This window comes from Phragmites australis, chromosome 16 (genome assembly GCF_958298935.1).
Source record: "Phragmites australis chromosome 16, lpPhrAust1.1, whole genome shotgun sequence".
Taxonomy (NCBI): domain Eukaryota; kingdom Viridiplantae; phylum Streptophyta; class Magnoliopsida; order Poales; family Poaceae; genus Phragmites; species Phragmites australis.
Window position 1 is genome coordinate 5,306,884 of NC_084936.1, and position 19,518 is coordinate 5,326,401.

At 41.3% G+C, this 19,518-nt stretch overlaps 1 protein-coding gene across 1 annotated transcript; it reads right to left on the minus strand.

The window, feature by feature from the left end:
* Positions 1–815: 815 nt before the first annotated feature.
* Positions 816–3,127, minus strand: LOC133896277 (phenolic glucoside malonyltransferase 2-like). The gene is made up of 2 exons (XM_062336850.1): positions 2,159–3,127; positions 816–1,930 (listed from the first exon to the last, which is right to left on the minus strand). The coding sequence occupies exons 1-2, from the start codon at positions 3,098–3,100 to the stop codon at positions 1,241–1,243; spliced, it is 1,632 nt and encodes a 543-aa protein (XP_062192834.1). The 5' UTR covers positions 3,101–3,127; the 3' UTR covers positions 816–1,240.
* Positions 3,128–19,518: the final 16,391 nt, after the last annotated feature.

The following is a 19,518-nucleotide window of genomic DNA, read 5'->3' on the forward strand; positions in this document are numbered from 1 at the left end:
ATGTCTCACAATACGTTGACCATGTTATCACTAATTTTTGAAATAGGTACCTTAAAGTGTTAAAATGTTATTAAAATTGTTGAAATATGTAGTACAAAACGTTGAACATGATATCACAAATTGTTCAAATAAGTATTACAAAGTGTTGCCTGTAGTTTTTACAAGAGGTTGAATTTGTGCTTCACGATTGTTGAATTAACTTTTGAAAATTATTAAATCAGGCTCTTAAATTATTCAATGCATATGAAGGACAAAATTATAATCTAAATCACATGTTCTAATTTTACATGTAACTGAAAATAATAGGAAAAGAAAAGTCTGAAAGAAAAAAAGAAGCAATTCGGCCTACGAGAGTTGATCCGCCTACCTCATGGACTACAAGCGAGACCACTTCACAAACCTACAATCGGGCTACTGGGCTGACCGATCTAAAGTTTTTGGGAGCTAGGAACCACCGACACCTTGTTGGAACCTGCCAAGCATCGCCGTCGATACATGAGCATGATTGTGCCGGCTGATCGATCAAGCCAGTACATGCATGGTACAACACAAGCTTTCCTTCGTACACATCTGTCGATAACAATATGTTTATAGTGATAATGTTAATCTTTAAGTTCTAAATCTTTAGCTGTTAGAATGTATTGTATGAGTATATGCACGTGATAATGTGAGTGTATAGATGTGTATGCGTGTGTACTGGGGTTTTTGAAAAAAAAAGTGCTGGCACAATCCTTTTTTCCCAAATTAACCAAGAGGATAGCTTAATTAATGGCGTTCTTGCGTCACAAATCACTGCATGCATCCCTTCCGATCGATTACCAAAATACCAAGTAGTTTATTAATCAATCAAATGATCGAAAAAAATAAACAAATAAACGGCAAAATTAATAGTTGATGACACTAGTAGGAGCATGATATGGATGTGCCCATGGCGTTCTTGTTTCACGGGACCCGGATTCTCTGCAGAGGATCACTGTTATACAGTAAAATGAGCCTGGTGCTACAGTGATATGTATTAGTTAATCATATATTACTATAACAACAGTAATCTGGTTCCATGCTCGGCGTTCCGGTACTGTGCGAGGTACTGTAGATATACTGTAGCATATGAATTTGATGCACCCCCAGTGAAATCAACGGTCCGGACCAGACCTAAATGCATTCTACTGTAGCTACAGTAGCATCTGGATCTCGATCCTGTTTCACGTGCGTCACAGTATGCAGCGGGGATATGGATGGATCAATCGATGGCGAGGACGTGCGCCTTGAAGGCGTCCATGCGGGCCGGGTCGAGCGACACAGACAGCTGCACCTCGCCGTTGCGCCTGCCGCCGACAAGCACCATCTCCCCGTCGTGGTTCATGGACACCAGCTCCACGCGCGCGGGCCGGCCGAACCCGAGATCTGCAGCCTCGTACACCCGGAACCGCGGGCTCGCCGCCACGTTCGCCACCCGCGCGAACGGCAGCTTCATCATCCGCTCCATCCACCGATCCGTGCCGGCCAGCGGCGCCGCCTCCATCTCTGCCACTGCCGCCTGGATTGCTCGCGCCGCGCGCAGGAGCCCGCGCTCGCCGAGGAGCTCCCCGGCGTCCGCGGTCGCCATGCAGCCCTTGATGCAGTTGCCGAGGTACCCATCGCCGACGGGCGGGTCCAGGCGCTCGCGCAGGTCGGCCAGGAATACGAGGTACGTGTCGTCCCCCGCGGCGAGGCCCTTGGACAGCACGAACGCCGTCCAGCCCAGCGCCGACAGCGCCACGAACGTCGACACCGGCTTCCAGCTGCTGGCGGTCTCACTGCCCCCGGCGTTCTCGGCCGATGCGAGGGCGTCGATGCGCCGCTTCAGTGACCGGATGTCGTCGGCGGCTAGGTAGAATGTTCGGCGCGCCAGGCGGAAGCGATGGCCGAAGTCGTAGTTCATCGCGTTGGCCTGCATGCCATGCGGTTCCGTGTGCAAGTCAGTCGCGGCACCCAACACACACACGACGCATGCCATTAATCGCTTGCTCACGTCGGTGTACACACTAGATGACTAGAAGTTGTACAAAAAATTGTTTCGTGCAGAGCAGTGCAACTCCTGCGCGGCGTACGTATACGGCAGGCATGGTGCAACGAACGAAGGAACTCAATTTATTTTCGCAACAAAAAAATTACGTACCACGGGTAGATTGGGCGCGACCACCTTGAGCATCTCGCGCGCAAACTCGTCGCCGCCGGGGACGTGGATGGCGTCCCGGCTGTAGTGCGGCGGGCCGAGGGTCTTGGTCACAGGCGAGCCCTCGCGGGAGGCAGACGCCCACGCACGCATGAACCGCCACACCGCCTGCCCGTCTGCGACGGCGTGGTGCACGGACAGGCCGAGGGCCAGACCGTCCCGGAGCTGCGTGGCCTGCACGGACAGCACGGGCGCCGGGAGCACTTTGACGTCGAGCTCCGGCACCAGAGCGAGGAACGCAGGGAGGTCGTGTGCCTCGTCGCCGGCGAGCCGGCGCACGTCCATGTCTCCCTCGGCCTCGACGAAGGCCACCCCGGGGTCGTCGGCGCAGTCCACGAAGACGTCCCCGGTCTCCGCTACGTACGTCAGCTTCCCGGCCAGCGGGAGGTACTGCGCGAGCGTTGCGGCGAGGGACTCCTTGAGCCGCTTGGCCACCGCCGGGAACTCGTCGGCGCCGGGCAGCTCGTACAGGAACACCCGCTGGATGGGCGGGAGCACGACCCACGGCGTGTCGAAGAAGGACAGCTTCACGCGCCCTTCCCGCTCCGCCGGCGCCGGCGTTGGCACGACGCGCGACACGGCGAGCACGAGCACCGCGGCGGCGCCGGAGACGTCGGCCTCGCCCATCGGCCTCGTACAGCAAACAGCTATTAGTAGCTGGCTGGCGCCTAGGAGTGTCCGATTCTTGGAGTGCAACGAATTGAGTGTGCGGGCCGGCCGGAGGTGTTTGCGAGGAGAGAAGAAATGGCACTTCCCTCGAGTCCCATTTATAGCCGGCCGGGCCGTGGCGTGGCGTGCACAGCTTCTTGTGCGATAGGTCACGCACCGCTTCACCCGGCGCGCCGACGCTGCCGCTCCGCTCGCCGTTCGTGTCTTGATCGACATGGCACATGAACACGTACGTTGTTTGTTCGATTCGAGCAAGTCGAGAGTGAACCGCGAGCTGTTGTGATACGTCTCTTGGTAGGCAGTGGCCGTGGCCAACCGCTTCCGAACCGGAAAAGCAGTTCCACATGTAAATTATCTCACATAATACTTATATATATATATATATATATATATATATATATATATATATATATACACACACACACTAGTATTTTTCTTAGAAGTATATACTCTATATTATGATATATCATATAAATAAATTAGATATATTTTTTTATACTTATTCTAAAATATATATATATCAATAAACTGGATATACTCCTTTATCCGAAGTACAGACTAGTTTTTCTATATATATATATATATTAATTCTCTTTCGTATCTTATTATTTCCCTTCCAGCAAGTCGGCATGTCCGTGTAATTTTCGTGCTTAACCCGTGTACTTCGAGGGTCCTTCCTGCCAGCGCCACGTAAGAGAGGCGCAGCATTTTGTTGGCTGCTAATTTGGAAGCTACGTACTAGCACGCAACGCCATTATCAATGGCGAAGTCAGAAACTGCCACAGGGAAAGGCAGACTAGCTACTAGCTGCTAAAAAGACAAGAAAAAAGGGAGTCAAATCGCACCTTCTCTAAACGTTTCTCTAAAGAATTACGCCATTTGACACAATTCGACTCTTTTATTTTTTATTTTTCCAGTGCAACGATTCAAATCTTACGGATTGCTATACTATATGTTTTCTGGGTTTATTTATGAACTTTTAAGGATTTGACTATCTGATCTTTTTGCTGCTGAACCTTGGGGGTAAATTGTGTTGAGGCCACCGGTTCATAATACCCGCTGTGTTTACAAAACTTTCGCTAGTGTTGAAACAGGTGAGGAATCATGATCGAGTTGACGTGGATTTGCGATCTGAAGATAGCTTAATTAGTCGGGACATTTATGGTGAAATATATCTATTAGGTTTGAATTCTAGATTTGGTACTAGTGTTTGTATTTTTTTTTAAATTAAATCTCGAGAGTATATATGCGTATGTGTGATTATGGTATGTTGCATAAGTACTGTATCGGATTCGTACACTCGAAAAAAAGAGTTGGCGTGGCTCCACAGCATAGGTGCTGCGATTGACTGCCTAATGCTTGAGTAAGAGATGACGTCGAGCTGGACAATAGCTGGGGAGTCAACCTGCGAACTCTTCTTCTCAAGGAAATATGCATGGCCCACTATGTGAGCTTACATGTTCTAGATCCTCTAATGGGTTGAAAAGCACATCATAGAAAGGGATAAATTACAAACTGTCTATCCGCAGCTGGAAATATTTTAAAAGTACTTAGAATCTCCGAAGATTTGGACTTATTCTTAAAATATATATCTTAGAAAATCTATATGGATTGAGATCACATGAAAACTCTGGACATTTTCTAGAAAGAGGAAAATCGATATACAGAAGACGACGGCCGCCAGCACAGGGGCTGGTGTGTGCCGCATGGCAACACCCCCTCCTCTATTCACACGACTGTAGCATTTAGGTACTAGATAAATAATAAGTGTTTCGGTGATTAATGGCAAATGTATTATTTTGACTAACAAATTTATTTTTTAAAGATATTAAAAATTTAGTTTACAATGATGATTGAGAATTCTTGATCTCTAAGTTGATTCTATGGACGATCAAAGGATATAAGCATCAGAATTAAAGATCTTCTAGTTCTAAGTGTCAAAAAAAAGATGAAGGATACTTAAAGTAGTTTATGTCTTTTTGTTAGTCTTTTAACCGTACTATAAAGAGAAGTTATGAGAAATAGTTTGATCCAGTTGAGTCTAGACTTGACTAGATGCACACTTACAAAATTCTAGCTAAGTAGCTTAAAGAAGTCCATGATTAAGATGTAGAGAAGTTAAATATCAAGAAAGTTTGAATTGAACAAGCTTAGAAAAGTTTATTCTCACCGGATGGTCCTGCGCTCAATGAATTAAACTCACCGGAGCATTCTGGGCTCGGGTCAGAGAGATAATAAGTACACCAGATGGTCCGACGATCAACAACTTACTCTCATCGGAGCATTTTTGGCAAGAAAAAATACAAGTCAATATAGGATGGTCTAGTGTTAAAGTGAAGAGAACGCTCGAGCATTTTACAGGACTTGTGCAAATTTTTAGAATATGGAGTTGAATACACCGGAGGGTCCGGTGTTCAATGGGATGCAACACCGAAGCATTTTCCAGGAGAATTGCTTTTCGATACAGTGGAGATGCTACTCATTAGATGGTCTGGTGTGTGGACAGTAGGAGCGCCAGAGCATTTCTCAGCAATAACGACTAATGACAGTTGGCATAATGTGAGCTTTGAAAACTTATACACACCGAATGATCCAGTGTGTGTTAGATGATGTACACCAAATAATTCGGTGTTCACAGAAAAAGTTGTTGGTTGGGTAATAGCTAGATTTAGAACTCTAGCCTAAACGCTCTCATTTTGTCTCACTAAGTACTCTTGCTTACCCAGATGAGCCTATACACTGTGTATATCATCAAGAAGCAAGAGAGTGCACTAGAGTGATTTGAAAGTTCTTAATTGAAGATTAAGAATATTATTAGTAAATAGAGAGTAGCAAATGTGCATCTAGCTGTAGTTTAGGTTTGATCTTGATCAAGTGAAGTTATTGGCTTGTTACTCTTAGTGGTTGGCAACACTTAACCGGTCTTTAGTGATTGGGGTGTCTTGGTGAGTTTTTGAAGTTCTTATGGGAGCCTTGAGAAGAGCGATGTATTTGGTTTAATGCCCGCCAATCTAAAGATAGAGAAGTGGCAATCATAAGAGAGCACTTGAGTCTTGGTGGCTCAAACAAGAGCGATATCCTTAGTGGATGTTCCAATGGGGACCAGGGAGAGTGGCAAATCCTCGATACCTCAGGGAAAAAATTGGTGTCTTCTTATTCATCTCTTTACTTTTCCGTATTTAATTTGATCATTTACATTCTTGTAAGCTTCTAATTCCACATTTACTTTGTGTTCTACCTTGTTTAATTGTTTGCTTGTTCGTGTAGTTGCATCTCTTTCTATCTAGGCTAAGATTGCTACTTGTTTTAGAATTTGGTAAAATTAGTTTTTAATTAGAGCCTAATTCACCCTCCTTGGGTTATTCGATCCTTTCAATTGGTATCATCTCTTGATAGACTTAACATCCTAGAGCAATGGCCCCCAGAGATGGAAGTAGTGTGCAAAGGTTTGAGGGAAATAACTTCACTTATTGTAAAGTTCACATGGCAAGCTATCTTAAGGCTATTTTTCTTGAAGTTTGGCTAGCCAATTCTATTGGGTTTTATCAACCTTTTACCAAACAAGTTAGATGAAATCCTAATGCTAGAAATGCTATATTTGAGAGAATTAGTAAAGAGGTCTTTTCTAAGTAGGGAGCAAGGAATTAGCTTATGATTTTTGGACCATTCTTTATGAAATTCACGAGAGTTCTAGGAAAATCCAAGAGAAAAGATATCATGTGCTAATGAACAATCTTAATCAATTTAAGATGTTTCTCAACGAGTTATGCAATGATATGTATTCTAGTATTAATATGCTTATTGAGGAAATTAATTCTCTTAAACTTACTCAATTTTCTAAATAAGACATTATTCGTAGGATCTTGATGGTGCTTCCTAAGTTGCAATACAACATCATCATCTATCTTCTTCATGAAAGGGACATCAATGACATGATCGTCACCGATACAGTTAGGAAGATTTGTGTTCATGAGATGTTCTTATTTGAAGATCAAGGTGATCACTCTTCATCTAAGAATAATCTTGCTCTCAAAGCCAAGATGGGTGACAAGAAGAAGAAAAAGATGAAGCTTTCATCATCAAGTGAAAGTGATGAAGATGATGATGATGACAAATCCGACACCGAGTTTTCCCTCCTCATGAGAAGAACCACAAGGATGATATCCAAGTTGGGCAAGAAGGGTTACAACTATGATCCCAAGAAGAACAAATTTCACCTAAGAAAATTTGACAAGACCGGTTATGGAGACAAGAATAAGTGCTATAATTGTGGTGACTATAGACGCATGTCATATGATTGTCCTCATCCTGATAAGAGAAACAAAACCAAGAGCAAGCAAAATTATGCAAGTGGTGAAGGTCGAAAGGCTTACATTGTTGGTGAATGGATCTCTGACGAGAGCTCAAGTGATGATTTAAGTGATAATGAAGACAACAACTTTACGTGTCTCGCACCATCAATGATCCACCACTTCCTCCACCGCCTATGTGCCTCATGACAAAAGGTAACAACAAGGTGAGTAGTGAGGAAGATGATAGTAGTAGTGATGATGATAGTCTTTCTCCTAATGATCTATCTAAGCTTTTCAAAGACTACGCTATTATCATCAAGAAGCAAAAAGCTAAATCAAGTCTCTTGAAAATATTAATGCTAAGCTTAGCTCTAGTCATGATAAGTTATTTGCTAAATACAACAATATGCTTAAAAATATGATGAAGTTGTTGCGTCTAGTAAGTCTCTTGAAGAGAGCAATAAGAAGCTAAAACTTGATCATGTAGACTTAAAAACAAATATCAAGAACTTGAGTTAGCTTATGATGTCATTGATCCTAGCATTAATAAATTGCTTACTATTGATATTGTTAAGGTTAATACATCTACTTATTATGATGATCTTCTTGATATACCTTACTCATCTTCATGTGATAATATATTATTTTCTGAGACTAACCATGCAAGGAAGCAAGAGCTCAAAGATAAGATTGCAAGTCTCAATTTGTGTGTGGCCTGATTGACTAAGGGGGAGTACAAGCAAAAAAAATCCTCATGAAGAATGCAATATAATATAACAAGAGATGTCTTAGGTGCTTCCCCAACCCGGTGGAGAAGATCACCAAGTCACCGGAAATCAAGAGTTGCCTCATCCAGTAAGTTGGTTCATATTTCCCATATTGTGAAGTCACCGGCCATCACACAATGGAATATCTAATTCCTACTAAACCCCTCCCTACTTTGCCTTCTAAATATAAGTACACTTTTAATGATCATCATTTCCTATTGCATAAGCTTAAAAATAGAAAAGTTATAGCCAAATTTATTGTAACTCAAGCTAAGGACAAGTTTCCTAGGCAACTTTGGATACCTAAATCTCTTGTGTCTCACGTCAAGGGTACCAAACTTGTTTGGTACCTAAACAATAAGTTTGATCTCTTATGTGTAGGTGAACTATAAAGTCGATAGTAAGCATTATGTGCTTGAAAGTGAATGTACATAACATATAACCGGTAATGTAAAGATATTCACCTCACTAAAAAGATGAAGTAGGTTTTCATGACAAAGTCACATGTGGTGATAATTTTAAGGCAAATATGGTATGTTTGGGTAAGGTTGCAATCTCCAATATTCTTTTAGTAGAGTCTATTAATTTAATTTGCTTTTCATAGCTTAACTATGTAATTTAGACTTCACATGCTTATTTAATGATATTGATGTTATCATAACTAGAAAGAAGCACAATGATCTAATCTTTAAAGGTTTTATACATGGGTATATCTATCTTGTGGATTTTCCTCTAATGAAGCTAGCTTGACAACATACCTCTTTACAAAGACTTTAATGGGTTGGCTTTGGTATCGTCGGCTTGCACAAATTGGAATGAGCCAACTCAAGAAGGTATTCAAAAATAGAATGGTGATTGGTTTGAAGAATGTGGTATTCGAGAAGGACAAGTTGTGTAGTACTTGCCAAGCGGGAAAGCAAGTTGCAAGCTCTTACCCATACAATCCCATGAGGTCTACAACAAGACCCCCATAGCTTATACATATGAAACTCTTCGGAATAACTACCTACAAAAGTCTTGGTAGTAATCTATACTGTCTTGTTATTGTTGATGATTATACAAGATACACTTGGACTTTCTTTTTAATGACAAGAGCAAGACATTAGTATCTTCAAGAAGTTCACTAAAAGAGCTCAAAATGAATTTGAGGCCACACTTGTGAAGATCCAGAGTGACAACGGGATGGAGTTCAAAAACAAAAAAATTGAAGAATTTTGTGATGATAGAGGCGTCAAGCATGAGTTCTCATCAACCTACACCCTCAATAAAATGGCGTGATAGAGAGGAAGAATAAGATATTGATCACTCTTACAAAAGGAGTATTGGATGAGTATGGTGCACCGGAGAAGTTTTGAGTGAAAGCAATCAACACGACGTGTCATACATCCAACCGAGTGTACCTCCACCGAGTCTTGAAGAAGACGCCAAACGAGGTTCTCATTAGGAGGAAACTCAATATCTTCTACTTCCTGGTGTTTGGGTGTAAGTGTTTCATCTTCAAGGAAAGAGAGTGTCTAGGGAAGTTTGAGTATTATTGTGATATTGGTTTTCTTGTTGGTTATGCATCTAACTCCAAAGCATATCGAGTATTCAATAATGCCACTGATTTTGTTGAAAAAAAAATGTGATGTGAAGTTTGATGAATCTAATAGCTCTGAAGGAGAAGGTGTTTCATTTGATAATGTAGGTGATGAACCTTTGAGAGAAGCAATAAAGAAGATGGCAATTGAGGATATCAAGCCAAAGGATGATGATGAAGATGTACCTTCTACTTTCACTCTACATACATCCATGGCACCTCAAGTTGATCAAGATGATGAACAAGGTGATCAATCACTTCCAACACAAGATGTCCATATCTCTTTAGAGGAAGCTCAAGCTCAAACTCAAGATGTTATACCACCTCAAAATACACCTTAAGAACCACAAGTGAAACAATCGCATATTTCTAAGGATCACCCTATTGACTTTATCATTGGGACTCCATCTAGCGGAGTAAGAACTCGCTCTCATCAATATACTTTATTTTGTTAACATTACTCTTTTATCTCTTGTTTAGAACTCACACATGTAGATGAGTCTTTTAAAGATCTAGATTGGGTGATTGCTATGCAAGAAAAACTCAACAACTTCACCCGCAATGAAGTATAGATACTAGAAGAGATGCTTCAAGACAAGAATATGATTGGAACCAAGTGGGTATTCCACAACAAGTAAGATGAACATGGTGTAGTGGTAGCAATAAGGCAAGACTTGTCACACAAGGATTTGCACAAGTTGAAGGGTTAGATTTTGGTAAAATATTTGCTCACGTGGCAAAGTTTGAAGTCATCTATATCCTTCTTGCATTAGCTTCAAACTATAATATTAAGCTTTATCAAATGGATGCGAAAAGTGCTTTCTTATATGGCTTCATTAACGAACTCGTTTATGTTGAAAAACCTCCAGTTTTGATGATCCTAGATATTCTAATCATGTTTATAGGTTGCACAAGACGCTTTACAGACTCAAGCAAGACCCAAGAATTTAGTATGAATGCCTACGTGATTTCTTCATCAACCAAGAATTCAAGATTGGGAGGGCAGACACTATATTGTTTATAAAGATCATCGACAATGAGTTTTTTTTTATATCAAATCTATGTTGATGATATAATATTTGATTTAACTAATAAAGAGTTTTGCAAAGAATTTGGTGACATGATGTCTAGAGAGTTTGAGATGTTGATGATTGGTGAGCTCAACTACTTCTTTAGATTTCAAATCAAGCAATTGAAGGAAGTGACATTCAATCATCAAGAGAAGTACACGAAAGATATCCTTAAAAAGTTCAAGATGGATGATAGCAAGCTAATCCAAACTCCAATGCTTACCAATGGACATCTCGGTATGGATGAAATGGGTAAACCGGTTGACCAAAATCTTTATCGCTCTATTATTGGGTCACTTCTTTACCTTACTGTATCTAGGCCCGATATTATATTTAGTGTATGCATGTGCGCTCATTTTCAAGCTAATCATAAGGAGTCGCATCTTAGCGCGGTTAAGAGGATCCTTAGATACCTAAAGCATATACCTAGCATAGGATTGTGGTGCCCCAAAGACGCTAGTTTCTTACTCTTAGGTTGCTCGGATTCAAACTTTGTCGGATGCTGTGTGGATCGTAAGAGTACTTCGGGTGGGTGTCATTTGCTATGGTAGTCCCTAGTTTCATGGTGTTCTAAGAAGCAAAACTCCGTAGCCTTGTCCACCGTATAAGTCGAATACATAGCCGCCAGAGCATGTTGCGATCAAATCCTCTATATGAAGAAAACCTTGTTAGACTTTGGTGCTCGTTTAGATAAGTTTCTACTCCTTTGTGACAACGAGAGTGTCATAAAACTTGCAAACAATGCCGTTCAACACTCTCGCACAAAAGCATATTGATATCCGCTATCACTTCCTTATAGATCATGCGCCTAAAAATGATACTCCCTCCGATTGCAAATGTAGTTCGTTTTAGACTTGTGTACAAGGATTAAGAAAGTAGATCAAATGATCTTGTTGTCCTTCATTTATTCTGCATTGAAAAAGATAATTCATTCATTTGTGAGAGTGATAGTATTTATTAAACAAGGGCAAGACGGGAACAAAAGAGAAAAAATACATAGAAATTCGAGAATGACTTATATTTAGAGAATAGTTGATGAGGCTAAAACGACCTATATTTACAACCAGAGGGAGTATTTCTCTTAGTAGTGTAAGGTCGGAAGATCAATTGACGGATATCTTCACAAAACCTTTAGATGAAGCTACTTTTTATAGATTACGAAGTGAGTTGAATGTGATAAATACTTCAAACGTCATGTGATGCCTTGTCATATAGATGCATTCAAGATATATGCTTGTCTAACCTTCTCAATATATTGGTAAATATGAGTTTTGTTTGAGTTGGTGGCCCCCTAGTTTCACTCATGATATGTTGTTGGGTTCACCATGAAGAAGATTGAGAAGGGAAGTAATATGACAAGATAGATTTATTTTATGTCATGCATTCACATGTCATAAAGCTTGCACTCATGTTTACTTGCACATGTTTTGCATTGTATGTGCATTGGCAGTAGAGAGATCACAAATGAGAATATCACTCTTTAAGATTGTTATTCACTTTCAAAGTGGACATACACTTCTATAAGTGTGATTAAATAGATGTTTGTGCTTAGTACCTATTGAGTCATGTCCTAGTGAATTTAATGTCTTAATCTTTGAATTCATAAGCAATATGGTTCATATATTTTCTTGTAGTTTTCTCCCTTCTTTCTTTATTGGTTCTTATTGCCTATTGCGAAAATTATGTACAGTATAGCCTCTTTGGGAAAATATTTGTAAATGAGTGTTTAAGAGGGTAAGGCCTTCACTCAAACTGGCCCAAACATGTGTTTTTGTTGAGTGGTTATTTAAAGTTTGGGTTCGGTGAGAGTTTTTAGTTTAGTAGAGAGTTTTTCTTCTCACCAGATGGTTCAATGTTCCTTTCTTTCTTCTCAACGGATCATCCGGCGTTTTGTTCTATCAGCTTTGCAAAATCCATGAAAAAAGGTATGTCGTGTGTTGTATGTTAATCACAGGACCTTCTAGTGTTCAGTCAGTGGCAGCAAAATCAGAAGGTCTGAGAAATAGTTCGGCGAGTTCAATTTTTCTATCACCGGACCTTCCAGTGTTCATATTGGAATTTCCTTCGTAAAAGGTTCGGTGTACCAACGATGTGGACAACAGCTTATCTGGTGCTCAAAAGTTTGAGTTTGACTTAGATTTGCATATTCACCTGGAAATTGGTCCAGTGTTCAGTCAGATGATCACCAGACCTTACGATGCTCACAGTTTTCATGGGACCCACCTGTCATATTTCTTCCTGGGCTCGACAGTTTTCTCTCTGTTTTGATCTGCTGTCGCATCGCCGCCCGAGTTCCCGTGCTAATTCAACGACTCGCGTCACCGCCATAGGCTCGTCGCTCAGTCGTAGTTGTCCAGCATCGTCACCCTATTGCTCACGCGCCTAGAGCCTCCAGCAGTTGTGCCACTATGCCGCTCGCGTGCTAGAGCCGCCATAGCCCTAGCTCTGTCACCGTTGCCGACCTCTCTAAATCTTGAGGTGAGCACTCAATTCAGCTAATTCCTCAATTTGTGCAAGCCCTAGTTTGATCTTGTGCCAATTTCATGAAATTTGCCCAAATTTCACTCAAATTGGATCAGTTTGTTGCAATTAGAGTAAAATCCTTTCCAGTTGATCAATGTCTAGTGTTGCAAACTTGAATTCATAGCATTTTCATCCAAATTCACATCAAATGCATGCTTAGGATTCAAATTCGAGTTGAATTCATTCAAATTTCTTAAACCCAGCGCGTACGCTCATCATGCTATTCATGTTTGATCTATTAGATGGGTCATGAGCACTGCGACAAGGGCAAGGCCATTGAGTAGCCAAAAAAGAAGAAGACAAAGGCTCAGAAAGAGTGGGATCAAGCCTTTGCAGCAGCAGATGCGTCAGATGTTCAACGAGGCTTTCAGATCAGAGATGTTGCTTCTCCGCCACGTCGGTCCACCCACACTTGTTCTACCATGGTGTTAGGCTCAATGCCTTCCAGCTAGTCAGGCAGCCAGAAGAGGGCTCGTCAAGAGCTAGAGCATCAAGAGGAGGAGGAGTAGACTTAGCAGTAGTCAGAGCAGACGCCTGAGGTAGAGATTCGCCTGCTTGACTTGACAGCTTACAAATCTCCGAGGAGTAAGAAGCTGAGGTTTGTATCGATCAGTGAGTGGTTTACCCCCAAACAGAGATGAAGGGGTAAATCCCGGGTTTTGGACAGTGCTGCAGGAGAGCTTCTAAGTGTCTTATCTCAGAAGGAATGTCAATTTTAGTGAGCATAAGACGCTTAACTGGCACTACTTGCAGTTGGCGTCAGGTGGAGTAGATATGAAGCAACATTTGATGCCTTCCCAGGTCTTTCAGATCTGCTCAAAGATGTGAACAAAAATGTTAAGGAGTGGATTAGAGTGTTCTACGCTATAGTATGGATTGCACCATAGAGGAACTACATTCAGTTTATGTTCTAGGGCAAGCAGATCAGGCTTTATAGGAACAACATTCTCGAGGCTTTGGAGGTTCAGGTGAGTTCTAAGTATCTGCACGAGATCGTTCATCCAAACGCCAAACCCCCTCGCCGTTCTCTAGTTGGTTGTGTTTTCCTTACAGATGATGAGAATCCGACCTTTGTTCATGCAACCTTTCGCCCCAGGTTTACCGAGACTAACATATATGTTGACACCTGAGGCGAACTTTATCACATGGCCATGAGACGCATCTTGTTGCCGAGAGTTGGATATGCAAAGGCCATCACTAGTTTATAGCAATAGCTAATTCTCTCCATCCTCACTCACCAGCAGTTTGATATCGTGGATTTGATTGTGTGTGAGATAGAGGATGCGGTAGCTGATGGGATGATGATGGCCAGACAATAGCTCTATACACATATGATTTCATATATGCTAGCTCACTCGGCCAGGTTCCCTGAGTATCTTCAGACCTACGAGTTTTCAACGACGTACTTCAGGCAGTACTCACCTACTGCACCTTCAGACAAACGCTATGGTCAGCGTGCTATGTTTTATGTTCAAGGCAACTATTGAGAACCAAGCCCTGACTGAGGTCGAGGCAGAGCTTCCACATGTTATCTTCGACATTAACAGTGATAAGAGCATCTCCAACCAAGTCCTCTTCTCACCCCCTATCCTATATTTGAGGAAAAAACGATGAAAATTGATCTCCAACCGACCCCTTATCCGACCCCCTTTATTTGAGGAGCCCTCAAATCTCCTCCCTCACCCCCTACATTTAGGAGTTCCTCATCCAACCCCTCATTTGGGAGAGAGGGGAGAGAGAGAGGAAGAGAGGGGAGAGAGAGGAGAGAGAGTTACCTGATATTAATAAAATAGAGGTGATTCGAATATAGGGGGTCAAATATGAGGGGTCGGTTAGAACATGTTGAGAAATAGTGGATGAAATCTGGATGAGGAGCCCCTAAATAAGAGGAATATGGGGTCAAATATGAGGGCTTGGTTGGAGATGCTCTAACGAGTCAGACTCTGATGATGTTGAGTACTTTCCTCTAGTCACCCGGTCACACGATGTCGAGGCAGGAGGTTCCTCCCAAGCTGCACCATAGACCTCAGTGCCCCCCTCTTCAACACCTGAGACAACACTTCCCATGACTCATGCTGCTCAGCTATCTGAGCTCGCTCTCATCCTTCAACAAATGCAGTAGCAGCAGACAATATAAGCAGAGATGCAGGCGAAGCTACATGCAGATATGTTCCGCTAGCAGGAGCAACAGTTAGTGCCTATGCAGTCACTCCAGCAGCTGCATCATGCTATGTTTGCAGCACTTTAGGCTGATAGAGAGAACAACAACAGGATGTTCAGCTTCACCTCAGGTTGTTTCAGCTCTCTATTTCAAGCTTCTAGTCTACAATTCTCAACAACACCTCAAGCACATGCTTCAGCCTTGAGTCCTCTCCCAAGCAGTGTAAGCGGTCTTTTAGGTACTCTGGTGCTAGGCTTCCCGCTTTCACTACTTTTCTCTATCGAAGTCTTTTCTCAGCCTATCGGGACTTCTCAAAGGTCAGTGTTTACTCTGTTGATGACACCTTTGACTACTGGACGTCTCAGTTTTGAGGACTCACCGTAGCCTACCATCCCTATTCAACAGCTGCCAGTTGAGCCTCCTCTAATTGTGCAGCCAATGTTTGATTTGCTCGATGTCACACTTCAGGATTTGGCAGCTCAGGGTCATGGTACTTCCAGCTCCGTCCCTTGTCCCGACGCAGTGTTGTTAGAGGTTCCTGCTCCTTCAGGTTCTGGTCAGCCTTCAGCATGATCGCTCTCACCTATCGTCGATGCTGCTGCCACCGAGCTCGATTCTTTCATGTCTGACTTTGAGTCATATACCGGCTCTTAGTTTGTGGTGCACCCTTCTTCAGTAGTGTTAGCTCCTCTTTCTCCTCCGGCCCCAGGTGTTAAGATGTGTTCTCTTTTTTGTGCTTAGATTCCAAAAGGGGAGATAGTCTGGTGTTAAGGGAGTTGAAAGTGTATATAGAGTTTCTTAGTTGCAGGGGGAGCATAGCTTAGGCGCTTCGGTAGTTAGGTTCTGCTTGTTGGATGTTTATGGATTTTGATGTAATGACAGACTATTTAGCTCTCTCTATTGACGTGCTTCGCTTGTCATCATATTATGTTTCTTTTCGTCCTCGATTTATTTCTTATTGTAATAGCATGATAGGTTGTCCTAGTATTAGGCTTTCTCTTGTTTAATTGTTTTATGCTGTCAATTGCCTAGTTTGATAGGGTGTACTTCAATTCATATCTTAATCTTCTAATTTGTGTTGTCATCAATCACCAAAAAAAGAGATATTGTAGCATCTAGGCCCCTAGGTAAGTGGTAAGTGTTTTGGTGATTAATGATAAACGTATCATCGTGACTAACAAGTTTGTTTTGAAGGGTATCAAAATTTTAGTTCATAATGATAGGGTATTCTCAGTCCTTAAGTTGATTCTATGGACAACCAAAGGATATGAGCATAAAGATTAAGAATCTTCTAGTTCTAAGTGTCATAAGGAGATGAATAACACTTAGAGTAGTATATGTCTCTTTTCTTAATCTTTTGACCGTACTGTAAAGAGTGGCCAAGAGTAGTAGTTTGATCTAATTGAGTCTAGACTTAGTTAGATGCACACTTATAAAATTTTATCACTAGGTAGCTCAGAGACGACCATGGTTGGGATGTCGAGAAGTTAGAGCTCAAGAAAGTTTGAATTGGACGAGCTCAGAAAAATATGTTCTCACCGGATGGCCCAACGATCGATGAGTTAAACTCACTGAGCATTCTTGGCTTAGGTCAGAGAGATGATAAGTACATCGGATGGTCCGACGATCAACAAGTTATTTTCACCGGAGCATTTTTGGCTGGAAAAAATACAAGTCAACATCAGATGGTCTGATATTAAAGTGAAGAGAACATCGGAGCATTTTACAGGACTTGTGCAAATTCACAGAAGATGGAGTTGAATACACCGGATGGTCCAGTGTTCAATGAGATGCAACACCAGAGCATTTTCTAGGAGAATTGATTTTTGGCATAGTGGAGATACTACTCACCGGATGGTCTGGTGTGTGGACAGCAGGAGTACCAAAGTATTTCTCAGCAGTAACGATTAATGACAACTGACATAGTGTGAGCATTAAAAATTGTACACACCGGATGGTCCAGTGTATAAGATGATGTACACCGAATCATCCAGTGTTCACAGAAAAAATGGGTAGTTGGGTAACGGTTAGATTTAGGAGAAAATCTACAATTCGCCATTGAATAACTACTGATTCTACAATCCGCCATCGAATAAATTCTGTTTACTTCTATACCATCGAATAAATGTTTCAGTTCCTTATATGCCATCGGCTTCCGATACTGCCATCCGCTATACTGTTCATGAACAGTACCCCGAGAATAAAAAAAGTCACAAAAAAATATGTCGATTTTTGTGCACGCTCTATAATTCATAATCAACCCATTTTAACTGTATTCACCTAAAAATACTGTGTAAAATTCAAACTAAAATTTCTCAAAATGAGCTACTTTTGTAATACTGTGCATTACAAAGAACTAATTTTTTCACCGCGGGAGATAATTTTAGAAATTATTACATCACATTAGAGGAATATTAGTAAATTTTCTCAGATTTTTTGTAAATTTTTATGAGGCTTAAAAATTGCAAGAAGTTACAAAAGTAGTACATTTTGAAGAATTTTAGTTTGAATTTTATACAGTATTTTTAGGTGAATACAGTTAAAACGGATTGATTATGAATTATAGAGCGTGCACAAAATTGACATATTTTTTGTGACTTTTTTTATTCACGGATACTGTTCATGAACAGTGCAGTGGGGAGTAGTATCGGAAGCCGATGGCATATAAGGAACTGAAACATTTATTCGATGGTATAGAAGTAAACAAAATTTATTCGATGGCGGATTGTAGAATCAGTAGTTATTCGATGGCAAATCGTAGATTTTCTCTAGATTTAGACCTCTAACCTATAAATACCCCATCATTTCGTCTCACTAAGTATTCTTGCTTACCCAGAGGAGCCTATACATTGTGTGTCCTCAAAAAGCTAGAGAGTGCACTAGAGTGATGCAAAGTTCTTAATTGAATATTAAGGATATCATTAGTATATAGAGAGTATCAAGTATACATCTAGCTATAGTTTAAGCTTGATCTTAATCAAGTGAAGCTATTGGCTTGTTACTTTTAGTGGTTGGCAATACCTAGTCGATCTTTTGTGATTGAAGGTATCTTGGTGAGCTCTTGGAGTTCTTGTGGGGGGCTCGAGAAAAGTAATATATTTGGTTTGATACCCGCCAATCCGGAGATAGAGAAGTGATAATCATGAGGGAGCACTTGAGTCTTGGTGGATGCTCCAACGAGGATTAAGGGGAGTGAAAATTCCTCGATTAAGGTTGCTACTTGTTTTAAAATTTAGTAGAATTAATTTTTAATTAGAGCTCAATTCATCCTTCTCTTGGACCATTCAATCCTTTCACATGACACAGCTAGCGTTTGCCCCTAGCGGTCACCACCGCCTCCTTGCACTATAAATAGGAAACCCCCCTCGACGTCTCAGGCGTCAAAGTCATAGGTCTCAAGTCCAAAATCAATCTTAGTGAAACTTGTCCAACCTTAATTTTAGTTGTCTAAGCTAATTTAGAATAGTCTAAGCGATCTAGTTAGACCTTCATGTGTTCTAACTAGATCGAGGTTCAAATTGGATCTACAACCATCAATGTATGCTATGATAGTGATTATATGTTTTATTCTTTGTCTAATTCATAACTAGATGGTTAGTTAGTAGATATAATCATGATGATTATATATGTTAGTAAAAATAATCATCACATTTAAGGTATAATCTAAGTGGGTTGGCAGAATAGTAGTTTTGCAGTGGTAGATATAATACAATTAGTCAATACTGCTAGCTCAGTGGGAGGCTCTGGCCACGATTCTATATAGTATAATTGGAAGTTGGAGTCAAGGGCAAGGAATGATGCTCGAGGTCAAATGAATTCTACTCTGAACATTAGATCTCCTTCGACCATATTCTCTTTATTTTGTTTCTTTTTCGATTCCTTTTCTTATTTCTCTTTCTTTTATTTTTTCTCATCTCTAACATCTTTCCTTCGAAAAAAATCGCGAAGAGAAATGAGAGATAATCCCGTCTTAAAAGGAATGACCCTGTGAATCCCTTCGTGACGGAAATCGTGAAGGAAAACTGTTGGAACGCTGAAGAAAAAAAAAATCACTTCACGACGGAATTGAAGGAAATCGTGAAGAGAAATGAGAGAGAATCCCGTCTTGAAAGGAATGACCCTGTGAATCCCTTCGTGACAGAAACCGTAAAGGAAAACCGTTGGAACGCTGAAGAAAAAAAAATCTCTTCACAACAGAATTTTCGCCCCCGAAAAGAAACTCTTTGGAATAGTCTTAGGATG